This window comes from Phocoena sinus, chromosome 1 (genome assembly GCF_008692025.1).
Source record: "Phocoena sinus isolate mPhoSin1 chromosome 1, mPhoSin1.pri, whole genome shotgun sequence".
NCBI classification, from domain to species: Eukaryota; Metazoa; Chordata; class Mammalia; order Artiodactyla; family Phocoenidae; genus Phocoena; species Phocoena sinus.
In genome coordinates, this window is record NC_045763.1 from 113,168,944 (window position 1) to 113,186,761 (window position 17,818).

Consider the following 17,818-nt stretch of genomic DNA (forward strand, 5'->3'; position numbering starts at 1 on the left):
TCCTGCATTAACCCCCACTTCCTTCCCTCCTTCAGCTGAATGTTAACTTTGAAATACTACCCCCTTTGGTCCTGAAACTACATAATACCCCATTGGAAGCGCTGGATTCCAGGTGTGCTGATGACTCGCTGTCCTCTCAGCCCCCAGAGAGAGAGTACGCTCCTGCCTTGAAGGCAGTGATATCCAAGGCCAACACTTAACACTGGACCACTCCCATAACCCTGATAAGTGTCTGCAGACCGATTGAGTGCTGTATAACCCTTCACTGATCACGGTGTGTGTGGGGGGATGTTTGTAGGGGACTGTGTGTGTATGTTTTAACCTTGAGGAAAATGTGTCACTTATCACATGTTCTAACTCCTCTGAATCCTCTAGCCTTACACCTGCCTTCTTTTTGGCTATTTTTCTTCTTAGGATTCAAGAAGAGAGAGACACAGGTGTATGTTGGCAATCTCCCGCTGGATATCTCTGAGGTATGCTTCACTCTCTGTGAACGGTTGCTTCTTATCTTCTTTGGTCTCCCCCATATGACTTAAACCTGCCAGTAACAGTTTTACCAGTTTTAAAAGGTATTTTAGAGCTACGAATGTGCAAACAGTCGCTGGTTGGTGACTACGCTGACCAGCTCACAGCCAGTTCACGGTTTGCCTTGGACTGCCCACTTTTAGTGTGGAGCATCCTGCATCCGACCATCCATGTAAACCTGGATGGGTGGTCACCCTCCTTGTCGCTTTGAATGGAGGGGCAGCGGTGAGGCAGCTTCCCTTTAGGAAGGGAGCCTTGTGAGGGTTCAATTGCCGATCCTTTGGTCATAGGGAGCAGTGGGGTCTCAGCCAAGAAAATACACTCATTTCACTTTGAAATGAACCAGTTCAGTCAGTTGGCTGTGTACTTAGAGAGTAGAATATAAACAACCATATTTGACTCCTGGAATCTTCCTATTTGGGCAGGCCAGACCACCAAACCTGAAATAATTATTGAACAACGTAAGTACTTAAATTTTTTTTTTTTTTTTTGCGATACGCGGGCCTCTCACTGTTGTGGCCTCTCCCGTTGTGGAGCACAGGCTCCGGACGTGCAGGCTCAGCGGCCATGGCTCACGGGCCCAGCCGCTCTGCGGCATGTGGGATCTTCCCAGACCGGGACACGAACCCGCGTCCCCTGCATCGGCAGGCAGACTCTCAACCACTGCGCCACCAGGGAAGCCCAGTACTTAAAATTTGTAATAAGTGCATTTGAAGTACAGATGAAGAGAGAACGGAAGTGTAATCTACTGATTTGAAGCATCCCCTGCCTTTTTAATTTTTGGGGAGCATTTAAAAATTTGCGAGTAACGCAAAATAATGTGCCTGAGGAGCACTCAGCACGCTAGAAGATAACCTGGTCCTTGCGCTCGAGCTCAGTCTCAGATGAAGGATGAGAGAAACTAACTTTTGTGGAGCCCCTGCTGCATGTCAGACATTTTTTGAAAATGTGCTGGTCTCGTGCCCCCTTGCCAATTAGCTAAACTCAATCTTCTCTGCCCAAATTGTGCCTTATTCCTTTTACACCAGTTACTATATTTTAATTATCAGAGATGCTCCGGGAAATAGGCTAAATACTTCATTAGTGTGGTTTTATTAAATTCTTATAATAACTCTGGGTGGTGGGTGGTATTTCCATCTTGGAGATGAGGCATCTAAGGCTCTAAGAGGTCCCCCCTACCCAAGTACACAGACCTAGTGAGTGGTCAGCCAAGAGTTGAGTCCATGTCCAGTTGCCCCCAAGTACCAAACCACATAATCCATAAGACGTGTAAATAACTCACCATAAAAAGAGATGAATCTATTATGTTTTTATCTGACAAAGAGAGAAGAACATGGTATTGGAGCCCAGAGAATCAAGTAATTCATTTTGACCCAGTGAATTAAACCAAGAGTCAAAGGGGTGGGTTGGGGGATTCTTGGCATCTGAGAGAAGAGAGTACTGGGGCTGATTCCCCTTCCCCTTGTTGGCAGGCTGCTACAACCCATTATTTGACAGTGAGATGAGGGCAGGAGCCCTGCAGGCAGTTCTGCAGTGGTCTTGGGGAGGCGAGGCACTGAGAGGCTCTGCCACCTCTCTCCAGAAGACCCTGTTTCGCAGCCCAGCACCTGGGGCTTGCTTGGCTATGCTGACCCACACTGTGGTATAGGGGGCCTTTGATCCTTGCCCCCTTCACGGGAAAGCAGCAGCCTTCCCCACGGTGCTTTCTTCCAACTTAACAAATGCAGACCAGTCTCATAGGAGAGGACAGACATGAGCTAAAGAAGTAGGTTTTTAAAAAGAAGTTTCTTATTTTAGCATTAATGCCGGACTTCCCTGGTGGTGCAGTGGTTAAGAATCCGCCTGCCAATGCAGGGGACACGGGTTTGAGCCCTGGTCCGGGAAGATCCCACATGCCGCGGAGCAACTAAGCCCGTGTGCCACAACTACTGAGCCTGCGCTCTAGAGCCTGTGAGCCACAACTACTGAAGGTCGCGCGCCTAGAGCCTGTGCTCCACAAGAGAAGACACCTCAGTGAGAAGCCCCCACTCGCCGCAGCTAGAGAAAGCCCTCCCAGCAACGAAGATCCAATGCAGCCAAAAATAAATCAATTAATTAATTAAAAAAAAAGCACCACAGAACATAAAAACATTAATGCCTCATCAAGAACCATGCAGTAAGTGTCTGCGACGTTACGCTGCTTGCAGACCAACAGATTAGCCTGCAGCAGTTTCATGGCTGTTGGTAGAAGATGAAAGTCTTGGATCAGAGATGAAAGATGATTTATTATTCATAGCAATGACAGTAGCCAGGATTTTTTACTTTATTAACCTTTCTCTTTTTATTGAGATATAAATCACATACCATAAAATTCATTATTTTAAAGCATAAAATTCAGTGGTTTTTAGTATATTCACAAGGTTGTGCAGCCATCACCACTAATTCCAGAATATTTTCATCACCCCTGGCAACCACTAATTTACTTTCTGTCTCTATGAATTTGCCTATCCTGGCTATTTCATGTAAGTGAAGTCATACAACGTGTGGCATTTTGTGTGTTCTTTCACTTAGTATAATGTTTTCAGGGTTCACATGTTTTATAGCATGTCTCAGTACTTCATTCCTTTTTATGGCTAAAATATTTATATGGATGTACCACCATTGGTTTATCCATTCATCACTGGACATTTGGGTTGTTGCCACTTTTTGGTTTTTGTGAATAATGCTCTGCACATTGGTGTACACGTTATGTGTAAACGTATGTTCCAGTTGTCTTTGGTATATACCTAGGAGTGAAGTCACTGGGTCACATGATAACTCTGTGCCAAACTGCTTTCCAAAAGAGCTGTAACATTTTCACATTCATACCAGCAATGTATGGGGATTCCAGTTTCTCCACTTCCTTGCCCAAATCTGTTATTGCCTGTCCTTTTTTTAAAATAAATTTATTTTATTTATTTAATTTTGGCTGCATTGGGTCTTCGTTGGCTGCTCACGGGCTTTCTCTAGTTTCGGCGAGTGGGGCTACTCTTTGTTGCGGTGCGTGGGCTTCTCATTGCCGTGGCTTCTCTTGTTGCAGAGCACGGGTTCTAGGTGCACGGGCTTCAGTAGTTGTGGCACGCGGTCTCAGTAGTTGTGGTGCGTGGGCTTAGTTGCTCCGCGGCATGTGGGATCTTCCCAGACCAGGGATCGGACCCGTGTCCCCCTGCACTGGCAGGCGGATTCTTAACCACTGCGCCACCAGGGAAGTCCCTGTTTGTTTGTTTGTTTTTTTGCGGTACAGGGGCCTCTCACTGTTGCGGCCTCTCCCGTTGCGGGGCACAGGCTCCGGACGCGCAGGCTCAGCGGCCATGGCTCACGGGCCCAGCCACTCCGCGGCATGTGGGATCTTCCCGGACCGGGGCACGAACCCGTATCCCCTGCATCGGCAGGCGGGCTCTCAACCGCTGCGCCACCAGGGAAGCCCTGTCTTTTTATTATTGAGTTGAAAGAGTTCTTTATACATTCTGGATACAGGTCTCTTATCAGATACATGATTTGGAAATATTTTCTCCTATCAGTTGTATTTTTAGTTTCTCTGTAGTGTCCTTTGAAACACAGAAGTTTAATTTTGATGCATTACAATTTTGTTTTTTTCTTTGGTTGCTTGTGCTTTAGGTGCCATATCTAAGAATCCATTGCCTAATCCAAGATCACAAGGATGTACACTTATGCATTCTTTTAAGAGTTTTATAGTTTTAGCTCTCATATTTAGGTCTATGATCCTTTTTTAAAAATTTTATTTATTTTTGGCTGCATTGGGTCCTCGTTGCTGTGTGCAGGCTTTCTCTAGTTGTGGCGAGCGGGGGCTGCTCTTCATTGCGGAGCACAGGCTCTAGGTGCGCAGGCTTCAGTATTTGTGGCACATGGGCTCAGTAGTTGTGGCTCGTGGGCTCTAGGGCGCAGGCTCAGTAGTTGTAGCGCATGGGCTTAGTTGCTTCATGGCATGTGGGAGCTTCCTGGACCAGGGCTCGAACCCGTGTCCCCTACATTGGCAGGAGGATTCTTAACCACTGTGCCACCGGGGAAGTCCTGTGATCCTTTTTGAATTCATTCTTCTGGGTGGTTTGAGGTAGGGGTCAGTTTCATTCTTTTGCATGTAGATGTCCAGTTGTCCTAGCATCATTTGCTAAAAAGATTATTTTTCCCCAATGAATTATTTTGGCATCCTTGTTGAAAATCAGTTGACCATAAATGTAGCAGTTTATTTCTGGAGTCTCATTCTATTCCATTGATCTGTATGTCTTTCCTTATGCCAGTACTGCACTTGCTTACTGTCGCTTTGTAGTAAGTTTTGAAATTGATCACACACTTACTCTTGAACCCACTGGTTTGCTTTCTGCCCTCACCAGTTTTCTCAAACTGGTCTTGCTGAGTATATGAGTAGCCTTCATGATGCCAAATGGATTTAAAATCTTCAAATGCCTCTGTTTCCATAATTATGATAGATTGGATAACCTGAAAACCCTCTCACAAGAAAATACTTGGAAATAGAAGCTAAAATATAGGAAATAACCACTTTTAAATACATACCTGACTCCTAAGAAAGTAAGGAAAATTAATAGGGCCCCAAATAAGCAATAACTGAAAACCAGGAGAGTCTGGCCATTGCCCTAGGATCTGTGCCTACCTCAAAACCCAAAGAGTAGATTGGATTATAACAGCCATGTCAGGACAGGAGATGACACTCTGGGCCTATGTGAGGAGGGGAATGGTAACTGACATCCCCGCAAAATCAGGATTGTTGAAGGGCTGGACCCTTAGTGAAAGTGTGAACCACAGAAACTTTGCTTATTGGCCCAGGGTGGTGTTGAGGAAGTTAATCTGTCTTGGCCTGGATCTGGGGCTGGTAGGGCTAAGCAGTCTCCCCAAGAACATGTAACAGTAGGCCTGATTTCATGTGACTTGGGGTTTAAATTCATATTACTTACAAGGTCTGGGAACCTTCAAGCTAAAATTCAACCTTTGATAAAGTTAAAAACCCAATTCACAGAAAAACATTTAGACTGAATGGAAGGAAACCTCCAAAATCTGATGAAGAGTATCTACAAAAAATACACAGAAAACATGATCACTTGGAAAACAGAAGTATTTTAAAATCAAGAACAAGACATGAGTGCCTCTATCACTTCTGTTTAACATTTTATGCGTTTTCTTAGCTAGAGCAAGTGAGAAAATAAAAAAAATAAGAGGTGTAAGAATTGGAAAGGAAAAAACAAAGCTGTCATTATTTGCAGATGATTGCCTAAGTTGAAGCTTAAAAGACTCTTGGACATGTTAGAATTATTCAGAGTTAAGTTGGTTGAATATAAGCTAAATATACAAAAGTCAATTGTATTTCTATACAAGAGGAACAAAAAATACAAAGAGCTAGAATATAATAAAAGTTGTGCAAGACATATACACAGAAAATTATGAGACTTAACTGAAGGTCATTAAAGAAGACCTAAATAAAGAGATGGATAAGAAGAATCAGTTTTATGATCCTTAAATTGATATATAGGTTCAATGCTATTGTGATCAAAATACCCAAAGATTTTCCAAAGAACTTGACAAGGTGATTCTAAAATTTACATGGATCAGGACAGTCCCATGAATAACTGCACCCTTCTGAAGAAGAATAAGGGGGACAGAGAGGAGAGCAAATTTCCCACTGTAATAATGATGATCTTGATGTGGGTGCATTGCTAATAGTCAACATATAGAACAGAGTAGAAAGTCCAGAAATAGACCTACACATATATGAGCAGTTGGTGTGTGTAACCAGGTGGTATTGTAGATCAGTTGGGAAAGAAGGGACTATTCAGTAAACTGGTTCTGAGACATTTCATTATCCATACAGGAAAAATGAAATTGGGCCTTAACCTTATAACATACATGGAATGGATTCTAGATGGATTAAGGACTTAACAATGTACGGCAAATATAAAAGTTAGGGACACAACTTTGATAGCTTTCCCTTTGAGATCGGGAAAAAGATATGGACACCAGGTATTGCTATTACTGTCAGCATTGTACAGGTGGTCTTGGTCAGTGCAATAGGCAAGGAAAAAGAATAAGAATTGGAAAGGCAGAAATAAGTGTCATCAGTGCAGGCGATATGATTGTGGTAGTAGAAAATCATGACCAGTTATCTGTATTCCCAGCTTGTACCTTGCCCATGAACTCTGAACCTGTATATTCAATTGCCTAAGTCCTTATCTCTACTTGGGCAACTAATAGGCGTTTCACACTTAATGTGTCCAGCCTGCTTCTCCCACAGTCTTCCCCATCTCAGTACATGGCCCAAAACCTGGGAAATATTCTCGTTTCATACCTCATATGTTTTTCACACTTCACATTCAGTCTGTCAGCAGGTATAAGAATACACCTAGAATCAAACAATCTTTTGCATCAGAAGGGAGGAAGAGAATGGAATATCTCTTTAAGTTTGCCAAAATTAACAATGGAAGGATAAAAAGGGAATAAAGACTGGTGACCTCTGGGGAGGGAAGGAAAAAAGGGTAGAAGGGAGATGGTGGCACAATTTCTAACTTACCTTGTATTTCTTTTTTAATTTTTATTTTTTGCACTCAAGATAGTTTTATTCATTGAATATTAAATCAGTATTAAAATCTCACCTCTTTTTAAAGGCATTAATAAAAATAAGACTTTAAGTTTTCTGCAAATAAAAAGTCAATGCAAAAAAATTCCCAGGGCTGCAAAGCCCTGCTCTGTTCTCTAGTAAAGGGATTTCTAAACTGAGGCTGATTTCAATCTCAGGATTCTCCCTGGGGGCCCCAAAGGGAAACAATCAATCAGGAAGGGCTCAGACTTTTCTCCCCATGCAGACATCTTCTCCTGGGACACCCTCTTCTCTGTCCCTACCCACGACGCAAAACCTTGTATTATTGTTTTGACTTTAAAATGTGTAAACGTGCCAGAGAAAAGAATCATTCCACGTGACCTCAGAATATGGTATTTTGACTGTAGATCCTCAGCAGGATATACTACAAGCATAAAAAGAACTGCAAAGAAATCTTAAACTTTACTCAATAATTTTGTTGTCTGTAGTAATCCTGGTATTGTTATTTGAACCTGTTACATATTTAAAATAAGATACAATAAGTATTTAATGTTGTTAGGAATAAAGGTTTTCAGCACAAGAGAAAAGATATAAAAATAAAAGAAATTAAATAAAAACTATCTGTAGCTCTTATATATGAGTTAGAATCCATGGTTACAATGATTATTTTCCCTTTCAAAGATACATATCTTCTAACTCTGTTCATTGAAAGACCTTGGTACTCTAACAACCCAGTGGCATTAAGCTCCTACCTGCCAGATTTCTCACTTTAAATACCATTCCCCACTGAAAGGAACTAGGCCTTCTTAGGGAAATGCCTGATTCCAGGTCTGGAGCTGTTATGCCAGAAAGCTAGAAAGCTCTCAAAGGCTATTAGGGTTTGGTTAAAGGGATAGGAGAGGTTGTGATTAGAGGTGAGATAACTTGTTTCTTGGAGCTATGTGCTGGAATGTTTGCAGATGTAGTGATGAGGTGTTCGAGATTTGTTTCAGAACAGCCTAGTGGTAGGGAGAGGTGTAGATGGAATCATGTAAATGTCCATGACTTAAGAATTTTTTTTTTTTTCAGGCAAGGCTTTATTGGGGGTTCGTGCTGTAACACAAAGGAGTGAAAACAAGGAACAGGTGCCCTTGCTCGCTCCTTTTTTTTTTTTTTGAGTTGAGAATTAGTAAGTCTAAGTGATAGGTATATAGGGATTCGTTATACTATTTTCTATGTGTTTGAAAGTTTCCAAATAAAAATAAAAAAGCATAAGAACAAGGGAAAAGGGGGTCCTACAGGCCAAAGATGGGACAATTTGTGTTTCAAAAATACTAATGACTACCTCTGATTAAAACTACTGTGATAAAAAGCAATAATTTGTAGTAATACCTAAAGAAAGCAAAGCTCGCTGGACACGTTGAAGGTAGCAAGACAATAGTTCATTAATATAAAACTTGATAATTAAAGGGAAAGAATAAGTGTTTATTTTGCTTTTCCAACACCAGTGCCATTTTCTCACCCTAGTGGATGAGAAGAAGTTCTTTACAGAGCAACTTTAGCTCATAAATGCCAAAGAAACGATAGAAAATCATCATTCTGCAAACCATAATAAAATACCTGTTTCAGACAGTAGTTATCAGAGCATGGTAAATGCATTAGGTAAAATATTTTTTAAAAATACATTTATTTATTTATTTTTGGCTGTGTTGGGTCTTCGTTGCTGTGTGCGGGCTTTCTCTAGTTGTGGCGAGCGGGGGCCACTCTTCATTACAGTGAGTGGGCTTCTCATTGCGGTGGCTTCTTCTGTTGCGGAGCAGGGCTCCAGGCGCACGGGCTTCAGTAGTTGTGGCTTGAGGGCTCCAGAGTGCAGCCTCAGCAATTGTGGCACACGGGTTTAGCTACTCCGTGGCATGTGGGATCTTCCCAGACCAGGGATCGAACCCGTGTCCCCTGCATTGGCAAGTGGACTCTCAACCACTGTACCACCAGGGAAGCCCAATTAGGTAAAATATTGATGGGCAGTTTTAATCAGGCTGTTACTATCTGAATTTGTTGATTAATTTAGCATCACTAAAAGTAAGACAACCAGATACAAGCCTCCTAAAGTGATATAATATTATTGAAGAGATTCACACCATCTATAAAGTATTCTAGCCAAAAATGTAAATAATAGCATGAAAGCAGCCATAGACAATAAGTAAATGAATGTGCATGGCTGCATTCCAGTAAAACTTTACTTACAAAAAGGGTGGTAGGTTGGATTTGGCCCAAGGCTGTGGTTTCCTGACATCTGCTATTGAAGGTACAAAAATACGGGAGTTTTCTCCTTTCTTTTATTATTTATATATCTATGTATTTTTGGCTGTGCCCCACGGCTTGTAGGATCTTAGTTTCCCAACCAGGGATTGAACCTGCGCCCTCGGCAGTGAAAGCGCGGAGTCCTAACCACTGGACTGCCAGGGAATTCCCTCTTTTATTTTAATTATGGTAAAATTTGACAAGAAGAAAGGTATGGTTTTGCATGATATCTCGAAATGAATGTAGGATTTAGAGTTAGAAGCCTTGGGTTCAAATCCTGACTCTAAATTGGCTGTGTAATTTTAGGGCAGTCACTTAACCTTTCTGATCCTTATTTTATGCTTCTGAGAATGAGGACAGTAATAATGTACACTTCACAGGGTGGTTTTAAAGATCAAATGGAATAAGGTATGTGAAAGTGCTTTATAAGCTGAAAATGCTAAGCACATACTGCTTGTTCTCACAAAGTGCTTGTTGCTCAGCATCTTATAGATTCATCTGTAATAAACATTAAATATTTAAAAGTAAAAGCAAACTAGAAAATTTGAATTTAAATGTAATGTAAATACGAAGACTGAGAGAAATGAGCTATACATTATGCATTTCTCTTTTCCGAAGCCAACAAAGTGACTTTAGATTGGTAAAAGCTGCTTTTAACAGAAGATGGTCTAAATATATTTTTCCGAAGTAGAATTTTCTAGGGAAACATTGGTTTTCATCACAGGTGTGGGATTTATAGTGGTAACGTGCTGGTGGGGGAGCTGAGGAAGGAGGAAGTGGAGGAGCGCAGGTAGGTGTTGACAGGGAGGCCTGAGGGGAAGCCTTTGTGGTGGGCAGCAGGAGCGCATCCATGACCTGCAAGAAAGCATTTTCAGTAGAGCAGGAACATGGCGAAACTGCAGGCAGCCGGGAGGGAGTGGGCGGGGAGGAAACGGAGGCATTAAGCAGACACGGCTCTTTCTACACCTTTGGCAGAAAAGTGAAAAAATAGGGTGTTGCTTAAAAGGGCATCAGGGTTGGGTAGATGCTATCTCAGAAAAGGGAGGGCAGCCCAGGGGAAGGAGTGGGACCAGGGTCCATGGGGAAGGGAGGCAGCCTGAGGGCAGGCAGGAGGGAGAGTTGAGAGTGGGATGGAGAAATGTCCAGGGACGGGAAGTGGCCATATACCCGGCCAGTGGAGGCCAGGCTGCAGTGAGCAAAGTGGGGAGGGGAGCCTTGCAGAGAAGGGCGTGGTGGATATGAGAGCTCCCTCAGAGGCTGACCAGCGATGGTGTGTCCTCCGTCAGTGCACTGCCCACTCCGGGCTTTACTTTTACCCTCAGACTTCACTCTGCCCCATCTGTTAGAGATCACGCATTTACAAACTATAAGCTCCTTGAGTGCAAGGCTTATGTCAAATTCAAATCAGTATCTCCTGTAACATTCAGCATAACGCTGTGTGTAACCCATGTTTGCTGAATGTCTGTAGGACGTGTGAGGGAAGAAATGAAGGGAAATTGCCACGATTACAGGACTGAGTCAGCAGGGGCAGTTGGCCTTGCATGGTTGGTTTGGTTAAAGCAAGCCTCCCCACCTAGGTACCGATGAAAGGGAGATAGCCTACATTCCTAATAAAGTAAAAGTCACTTCCTCCTGGGAGCCCACCGTCTCCAAATTTGGGTTAGATACCCATACTGTGTGCTCCCGGAGGCATGTGTACTTCCTCATTATGGCATTTTTGCACCCTCTGGTGAAATGGTCTGCTTACTTGATTGACTCGTCTGTACCCCACACGTCTGTTGAGCTTCAATTGAAGGCAGGGCTCATATCTTTCTTGTCTCTGTATTTGCATCACTGAGCACAAAGCCTGGCACGCTCAGCACATCATAGGTTCTCATTAAGTATGTGTTCAGTTGATTACAGATTAGCTGATTGGGGATCTGAAACATTGAGAACTGATTGTAAGTATTGTCTCTGGGTCTCTTTCTCTTTTAAACCCTGCCATTGTAGGAGGAAATTCGGTGCCTTCTAAAGGACTTCAACCCTCTCCATGTCCACAAAATCCAGAATGGCTGCAAATGGTAATGACTGTTCTTCCTTTGTTTTCTTTGGGAAGCAACTCCTTTCCTCTTTGTCCATTTTGCTGATGCACTGATGTTACAGACTAGCTCAACAACTCCCAAAGCCACACCCACTGCGACTTGGCAGAGTGACATTTGGGAAACCCCCTTTCCACATCCAACCCTCTGACTTGGCAGCTACTGCTGCCTTATCCATACAACCTTGGTTTGGAAGTCCAGAGACCTGGGTTTGTTTTTGGTCATGTCCTTGCTCTGTTTTCTGACTCGAGGCAAGTTACTGCACCTCCCTCAGCCTTGGTTGCCCCTGAAATCTGGACCTACTCATATTTTCCCTTTCTTATTTTCCAGGCAGTAAAAGGGCTTTGAAATTTTGTGGGGAGCGGTGTGAAGGAAGCCCAGAGCCGTGCCATATGTTATACGGTGATAGGGTCAGCATGTGTCTCCTGATCCCCAGGACACCCAGGACAGGCTGTCCCACTGCCCATCCCAGCCCAAGTGTGGATATCATTGTGGCCTCCTGGTGTATTAGGGTTAGCCCAGCTCCTCTCCTGTCCCCACAGAGGGGAGAGGAGACTTTTCCTAGGCTTGGGCTTGGTGCCCTCCTGTGGCTCTGTTCTGAGCCGGGCTCAGAGCTGCCCTCTCCTTCCTTTACAGCTTCGCATTTGTAGATGTGGGCTCCATGCAGAAAGTGGCGCTTGCGATCCAGGAGCTGAATGGGAAGCTCTTCCGCAAACGGAAACTGTACGTGAATTCCAACAGAAGGTCTCCCAAGAGGACCCTTGATGTGACTGAGTGGACCCAGGAACTGCTGGTAGGTGTCTGGCCTCTCTGCGCTCTGGTTTGCTCTGTGCTCACTCTTCAAAGCTTGGCCGACTTTGCTTTCTGTTCTTTCCTCCTCCTTGCATCCCAGTCGTACTGTGGACAGAACAGGGGCTGGGATGAAATTCGGGAACTTTTATGACCTTTAACGGTGGGAAGCAAGGTTAGCATGGAAAACTTGGAATTTTGAAATGAAAGGAAGGCTGTATTCTTAGCAAGGACAAAAAAAGGGTTATTAGGCAATTCAGTAAGGGCCTTTTCAACGTGGGTTATGGAAATTGAGGCTTTTACTTGTTTAACGTAGCAGACATGAATCGAGTATCTGTTGTTTGCACAGCCTTGTTCTGGGTGCTGGTGTGAGGGTAAGTAAGACAAAAGTGAATAAAATCTGGTCCTTCCTGGCAGGAAGACAAATGTGAGGTATTGCAAGGGGAGAGTTAATGGTGGGTTAGCGCCTGGTGGGGGCTGCCTTTGTGGACAGAGACGAGAAGGCCCGTAACTAAGCCCTGGGAGCTTCCCTCCGGTGAGGTGGGCCCGTTCTCGGTAGGTAAAGGTGAACCAGGAGCCAAGCATCCCACTTCAGAGCCTGAATTGTTAGCGACTGAGTTGTTCTGATTTCCTCATATGTACAGCCGACAGTGACTTAAACGAGTTAGCTATTTGTTTTTCTTTCCTGTAGAAGAATTCAGGAGGTAAGGAGTCCAAGGTTGGTATGGGCACTCCATGGTGTTACCAGAGTTCCAGGCAGGAAGAAGGGGAGAGGCAGAGGGTGGAGAGGCTGTATCCTCCTAAAAGCCGCGTTCTCAGAAGCCTGACCACAGTTCTGCTGCTGTTGTGTTGGAGAGAGCTACAGCTGGTGGCCTTCAGTGCAAAGGAGGCTGGAAAATATAGCTTATTTTAAAATAGGTACATTGTTGCTAAACTTGGGAATCTGTCAGCAAGGGAAGGGAGAATGCCTGTTGACAGGCAGTTAACAAGGTCAGCCATTGCTACAGAAGTTGGAGATGGGAGTTGAGAGGTGGATAGGAATCACCACAGTAAGATTGTCAGAGGTGGCTCCCCTTGCTAGTCTAAACTATTCTCTTTCCATTCTCCTTAAACTCTAGCTCTTGGAAGGGCAGGCTGTCAGATTATGCTACGTACTGACCTTCTTGGTTGCAGTCATCTGCCATTCTCGCTGTCATGCCCCCCTGATAACTTCAGCTTCTGACTCACTGTCTTTCTCTCTTAACTGACACTCACATTGTGTCCCTGTGAATGATCTAAGAGTCTGGCCCCTTATTTCTAGAGCATTTATCTTTGATGATCTTTTCTTCCACTCAGTCAGTTTCCCATTCCCTGAGTTATATCTCAGACCTTGTCCTTGCTCATAACCGAACATCTCCAAAATATCCGTTTTGAGCATCCCACTCTGCTCCTGTCCCTTTCTTTGCAGCTCTCTTACTTTGGAGGAGCAGTTCTCAAACTTGAACAGCGTCAGAATCACTGCTGAGCTTGGTAAACAGCTTGCTGAGCCTCACCTGCAGAGATACTGATCGAGTGCATCTGGGGCAGGGCCTGAGAATTTTCCCAAGTGCCAGGTGGTGCTGGTGCTACTGGTCCTGGGACCACATTTTGAGTAGCAAGGCTCTAAAGCCCCCAGTCTAATGATTAGACACACTGGGACCCAAAATCCACTGCCTCACCATTTCTTCACTATTCAACACTCTTTGCTCCATCACATCCCTTCTTAGCTTAGATTCCGTAGTTATAACTACCTTAGTTCAAACGACCTGAATTCCCTTAGCTTACTAGGTCATATCTTGCAAAACCCCTCTCTCAGTTGAACCCAGCCCTCAACCTCTTCTGAAGCTGTCCTGTGAGCCGCTGAAGATATCCACACCACCTTGCCAACTGCTCTCGGTATAGGTATGGCCACAGCTTTCCCACTCTTTCCAACTGACCTGTCTTGGAAATCTCTAATCGTTTCTGCTGTTATGTCCAATCTGCTATTAAGCCCAGCTAATGCATTTTTCATTTTAGATAGTGTAGTTTTCAACTGCCATTTGGTTCTTTTTTCCCCATTTCTCAGCTGAACTCTTCCATCTTTTCATCCATTTTGTTTACCGTTTCTTCCATGGTCTTTAACATACTTACTGTAGTTATAAAATCATTTTCTGCCAATTCCAACAGCTGGTTCATTAGTGGTTCTGCTTCTATTGACATTTACCTCCTTGCTTAAGGGTCAAGACTTCTTACAAATATGGTAATTTTTGATTGTATGTTGGATATTATGGATGTTGTATTGTAGAGACTTTATATTATGTTCTCTAAATAGTGTTGATTATTTTTTCCTAGCAAAAATGGAACACTAGCTGGCCTTCTGGTCTTATTAAAGTTGGTTTTCTTTGTTCGAATTAGTATACTTCAGTTTGAGCCGTAGTTTTTGGGCAAAATCGTTTTCCTAAGGCTTGACCTTCTAGGGTGAGGGTCTCAGGGCGCTTACCAAGGTCTCTGCACTCTGGCCGGGTCGGAACTCTGTTGTCTCCCCAGCACTGTGAGATCTTTGATTCCTGTATTCCTCTCTTAGCTCCCTGTCCTCTACCTTCTACAGCAGCTCTTCTCTCGAAGGCCTCCCAGAACTTGCCCTGCACACGGGCAGCCTAGAATTCAGCCAAGGACCTGGGGTCAGCCTCTAGATCTCTGGGGCTTTTCTCTGACTCCTTTCTCACTGGTACCCTGTCTCACAAATTCCTGGCACCAAAACTCTTATCTGGGTTTCTTCTGCCCAGGAAGACTGCCACTGACTGCCCAAGCTCTGCTTGCCTTTGCTGTGGTTTGGGAAAGTGCCCAGAGGAAATGTGGGCTCACCGGCTGTGCTTTCCTTTTCTCAGGCAAACTGCTCTCTGCTACCCACTAGCATTAGCCTGTGCCAGAAACGGTTAATTCATATAGTTCGTCCAGTTTTAGGGTTATTTGGGACGGGCGAGTACTGTCATGCCAGAACCAGGTACTAGAAAAGGGTGTTAAGAGGCTCGCCTTCTTCCTTTTGGGATGGCTATCATTTCTCAGGAACATTCCCAGTGCTTTTGCATTAGAAATAAATAACCAAAAGATGAACACTAATCTCCATACATTTGGAAATCTAAAAACATATTCCTAAGTAAACAACACATGGGTCAAAGAAGAAGTCATAAGAGAAATTTAAAAGTACTTAGGAGAGAGACTTCCCTGGCCGTCCAGTGGTTAAGACTCCACACTTGCATTGCAGGGGACATGGGTTCAGTTCCTGGTCGGGGAACTAAGATCCTGCATGCTGCATTGCACAGCCAAAAAGAAAAAAGGTACTTAGAACTGAACGATAAGGAAAATTTTTCTCATCAGAAGTTGTGGGATAGGGCTTCCCTACTTAACTACTGGTGGCACAGTAGTTAAGAATCTGCCTGTCAGTGCAGGGGCACGGGTTCGAGCCCTGGTCCAGGAAGATCCCACATGTCTCGGAGCAACTAAGCCCGTGTACCACAACTACTGAGCCTGTGGTCTAGAGCCCGCGAGCCGCAACTACTGAGCCTACATGCCGCAACTACTGAAGCCTGTGTGCGTAGAGCCCATGCTCTGCAACAGGAGAAGCCCCTGCAATGAGAAGCCCGTGCACCGCAATGAGAAGCCCGTGCACCGCAATGAGGGTAGCCCCCGCTTGCCACAACTAGAGAAAGCCAGCGCTCAGCAACAAAGACCCAACACAGCTAAAAATAAAATAAATAAATTTATATATATAAAAAAAATTGTGGGATACAGCGAAGGCAATACTTATAGGGAATTGTATAATATTGAATGCTTAAATGAGCAAAGAGACAGGATGAAAATAAATGAGCTTAGAGTTGATTGAAGAAGTATATAAAAAGTAAAAATAAACCCAAATAAGGAACAGACAAAATTTTTTTTTTTTTTTTTTTGGCAGTACGCGGGCCTCTCACTGTTGTGGCCTCTCCTGTTGCGGAGCACAGGCTCCGGATGCGCAGGCTCAGTGGCCATAGTTCACGGGCCCAGCCACTCCGTGGCATGTGGGATCTTCCCGGACCGGGGCACGAACCCGTGTCCCCTGCATCGGCAGGTGGACTCTCAACCACTGCACCACCAGGGAAGCCCAGAAAAAAGTTTTAAAACAAAGTTTTTAAAAATTTTGTAAACAAAGCCACAATTATATGTCAGTTACATCTCAGTAAAGCCGGGGGGAAAACAAGAAGCATAAAAAAACAAAGCTACAATAGAAGGGATCAGTAAAGTCAAAATTTCATTCTTTAAAGAGATTAATGAAACAGAAAAACCTTTGGAATGATCAAGAAAAAAGGAGAAAAGGGCATAGGTAAACATTAGTAATAAAAAGATCATAACTATAGATGTAGCAGATAATAAAATATAAGCTAATACGGTAATAAACTTGAAAACTTAGAAGAAATGGACACATTCCTTAAAGTATATCATTTTCAAAACTAATAAAAAAAACTGCTAGCCCTATATCTGTAAAGCAGTTGAATCAAAGTTTAGAATCTTCTTATAAAGAAAACACCAAGCCCAGATGGTTTTATAGGCAAATTTTACTGAATTTTCAAGGAACAGAAAATTCCAATATTGTATAAATTCTTCTAAAGAATAAGTGAGATACTTGCTAGTTCATTCTATGAGGCCAATATAACCCTGATATCAAATCAGACAGGAGAGCATAAGAGAGAAAAATTGCAGGCTGGTTTCACTCACATGAACACACATGCAGTGTTTCTAAACAAAATATTGGCAAAATGAAGTCAATATTGGCTAATGAAGATAGTATTATACATCATGGCAGTTGCATTTTTTTTCTAGAAATGCAGAAGTAGCTTAATATTAGATAAATGATAAATCAGGAGTTCCCTGGTGGCCTAGTGGTTAGGATTCTGGGCTTTCACTGCCAAAGCCTGGGTTTAGTTCCTGGTCAGGGAACAGAGATCCCACAAACCATATGGCGCAGCCAAAAAAAAAAAAAGAAAAAAAGAAAAAAAGAAAGAAAAATGATAAATCTTTCACTACATTAACAGATTAAAGAGTGAACACCATATGATCGTCTTAAATAGGCACAGCAAAAGCATTTGATAAAATTCACTACTAATTTATGATTTAAAAAATAAAGTTTCTTAGCAGCTAGAAATAGAAGGTTATTCTTAACCTGATAAAGGCTATCTCCCAAAACTACAGAAAATAATATTTTAATAGAAAAACATTATAAGCATTCTCTTTAAAAATAACAACAAGGATATACTGGAAGTCTAGTTTTATCTAGTGAGGAAAGGAAAATAAGTTAAAGGCATAAATATTGGAACAGGGTAAATAAAACTCATTATTTACAGATGATGTTTCTTTACATAGAAAAACTTAAATAATATGTAAATTATTAGAAATAACATTTTAACAAGGTAGCTGGATATATATCAGGTATATAAAAATCAATTTTATTTATATTTCCATGAATAAACAACAAAATAACTTTAAAAATATACCATTTGTAAGAGCAGTTTTAGGGCTTCCCTGGTGGCGC

At 43.0% G+C, this 17,818-nt stretch overlaps 1 protein-coding gene across 3 annotated transcripts in view; it reads left to right on the top strand.

Moving 5' to 3' along the window:
* TDRD10 (tudor domain containing 10) overlaps positions 1 to 17,818 on the top strand; it is a 54,937-nt gene that overhangs the window by 4,465 nt on the left and 32,654 nt on the right. For all 3 annotated transcript variants that reach the window (XM_032644624.1, XM_032644614.1, XM_032644604.1), the window contains 3 exons: positions 415 to 473; positions 11,378 to 11,448; positions 12,103 to 12,259. In XM_032644624.1, coding sequence (XP_032500515.1) covers positions 415 to 473; positions 11,378 to 11,448; positions 12,103 to 12,259 — 287 coding nt within the window. The remainder of the gene's footprint in view (positions 1 to 414; positions 474 to 11,377; positions 11,449 to 12,102; positions 12,260 to 17,818) is intronic.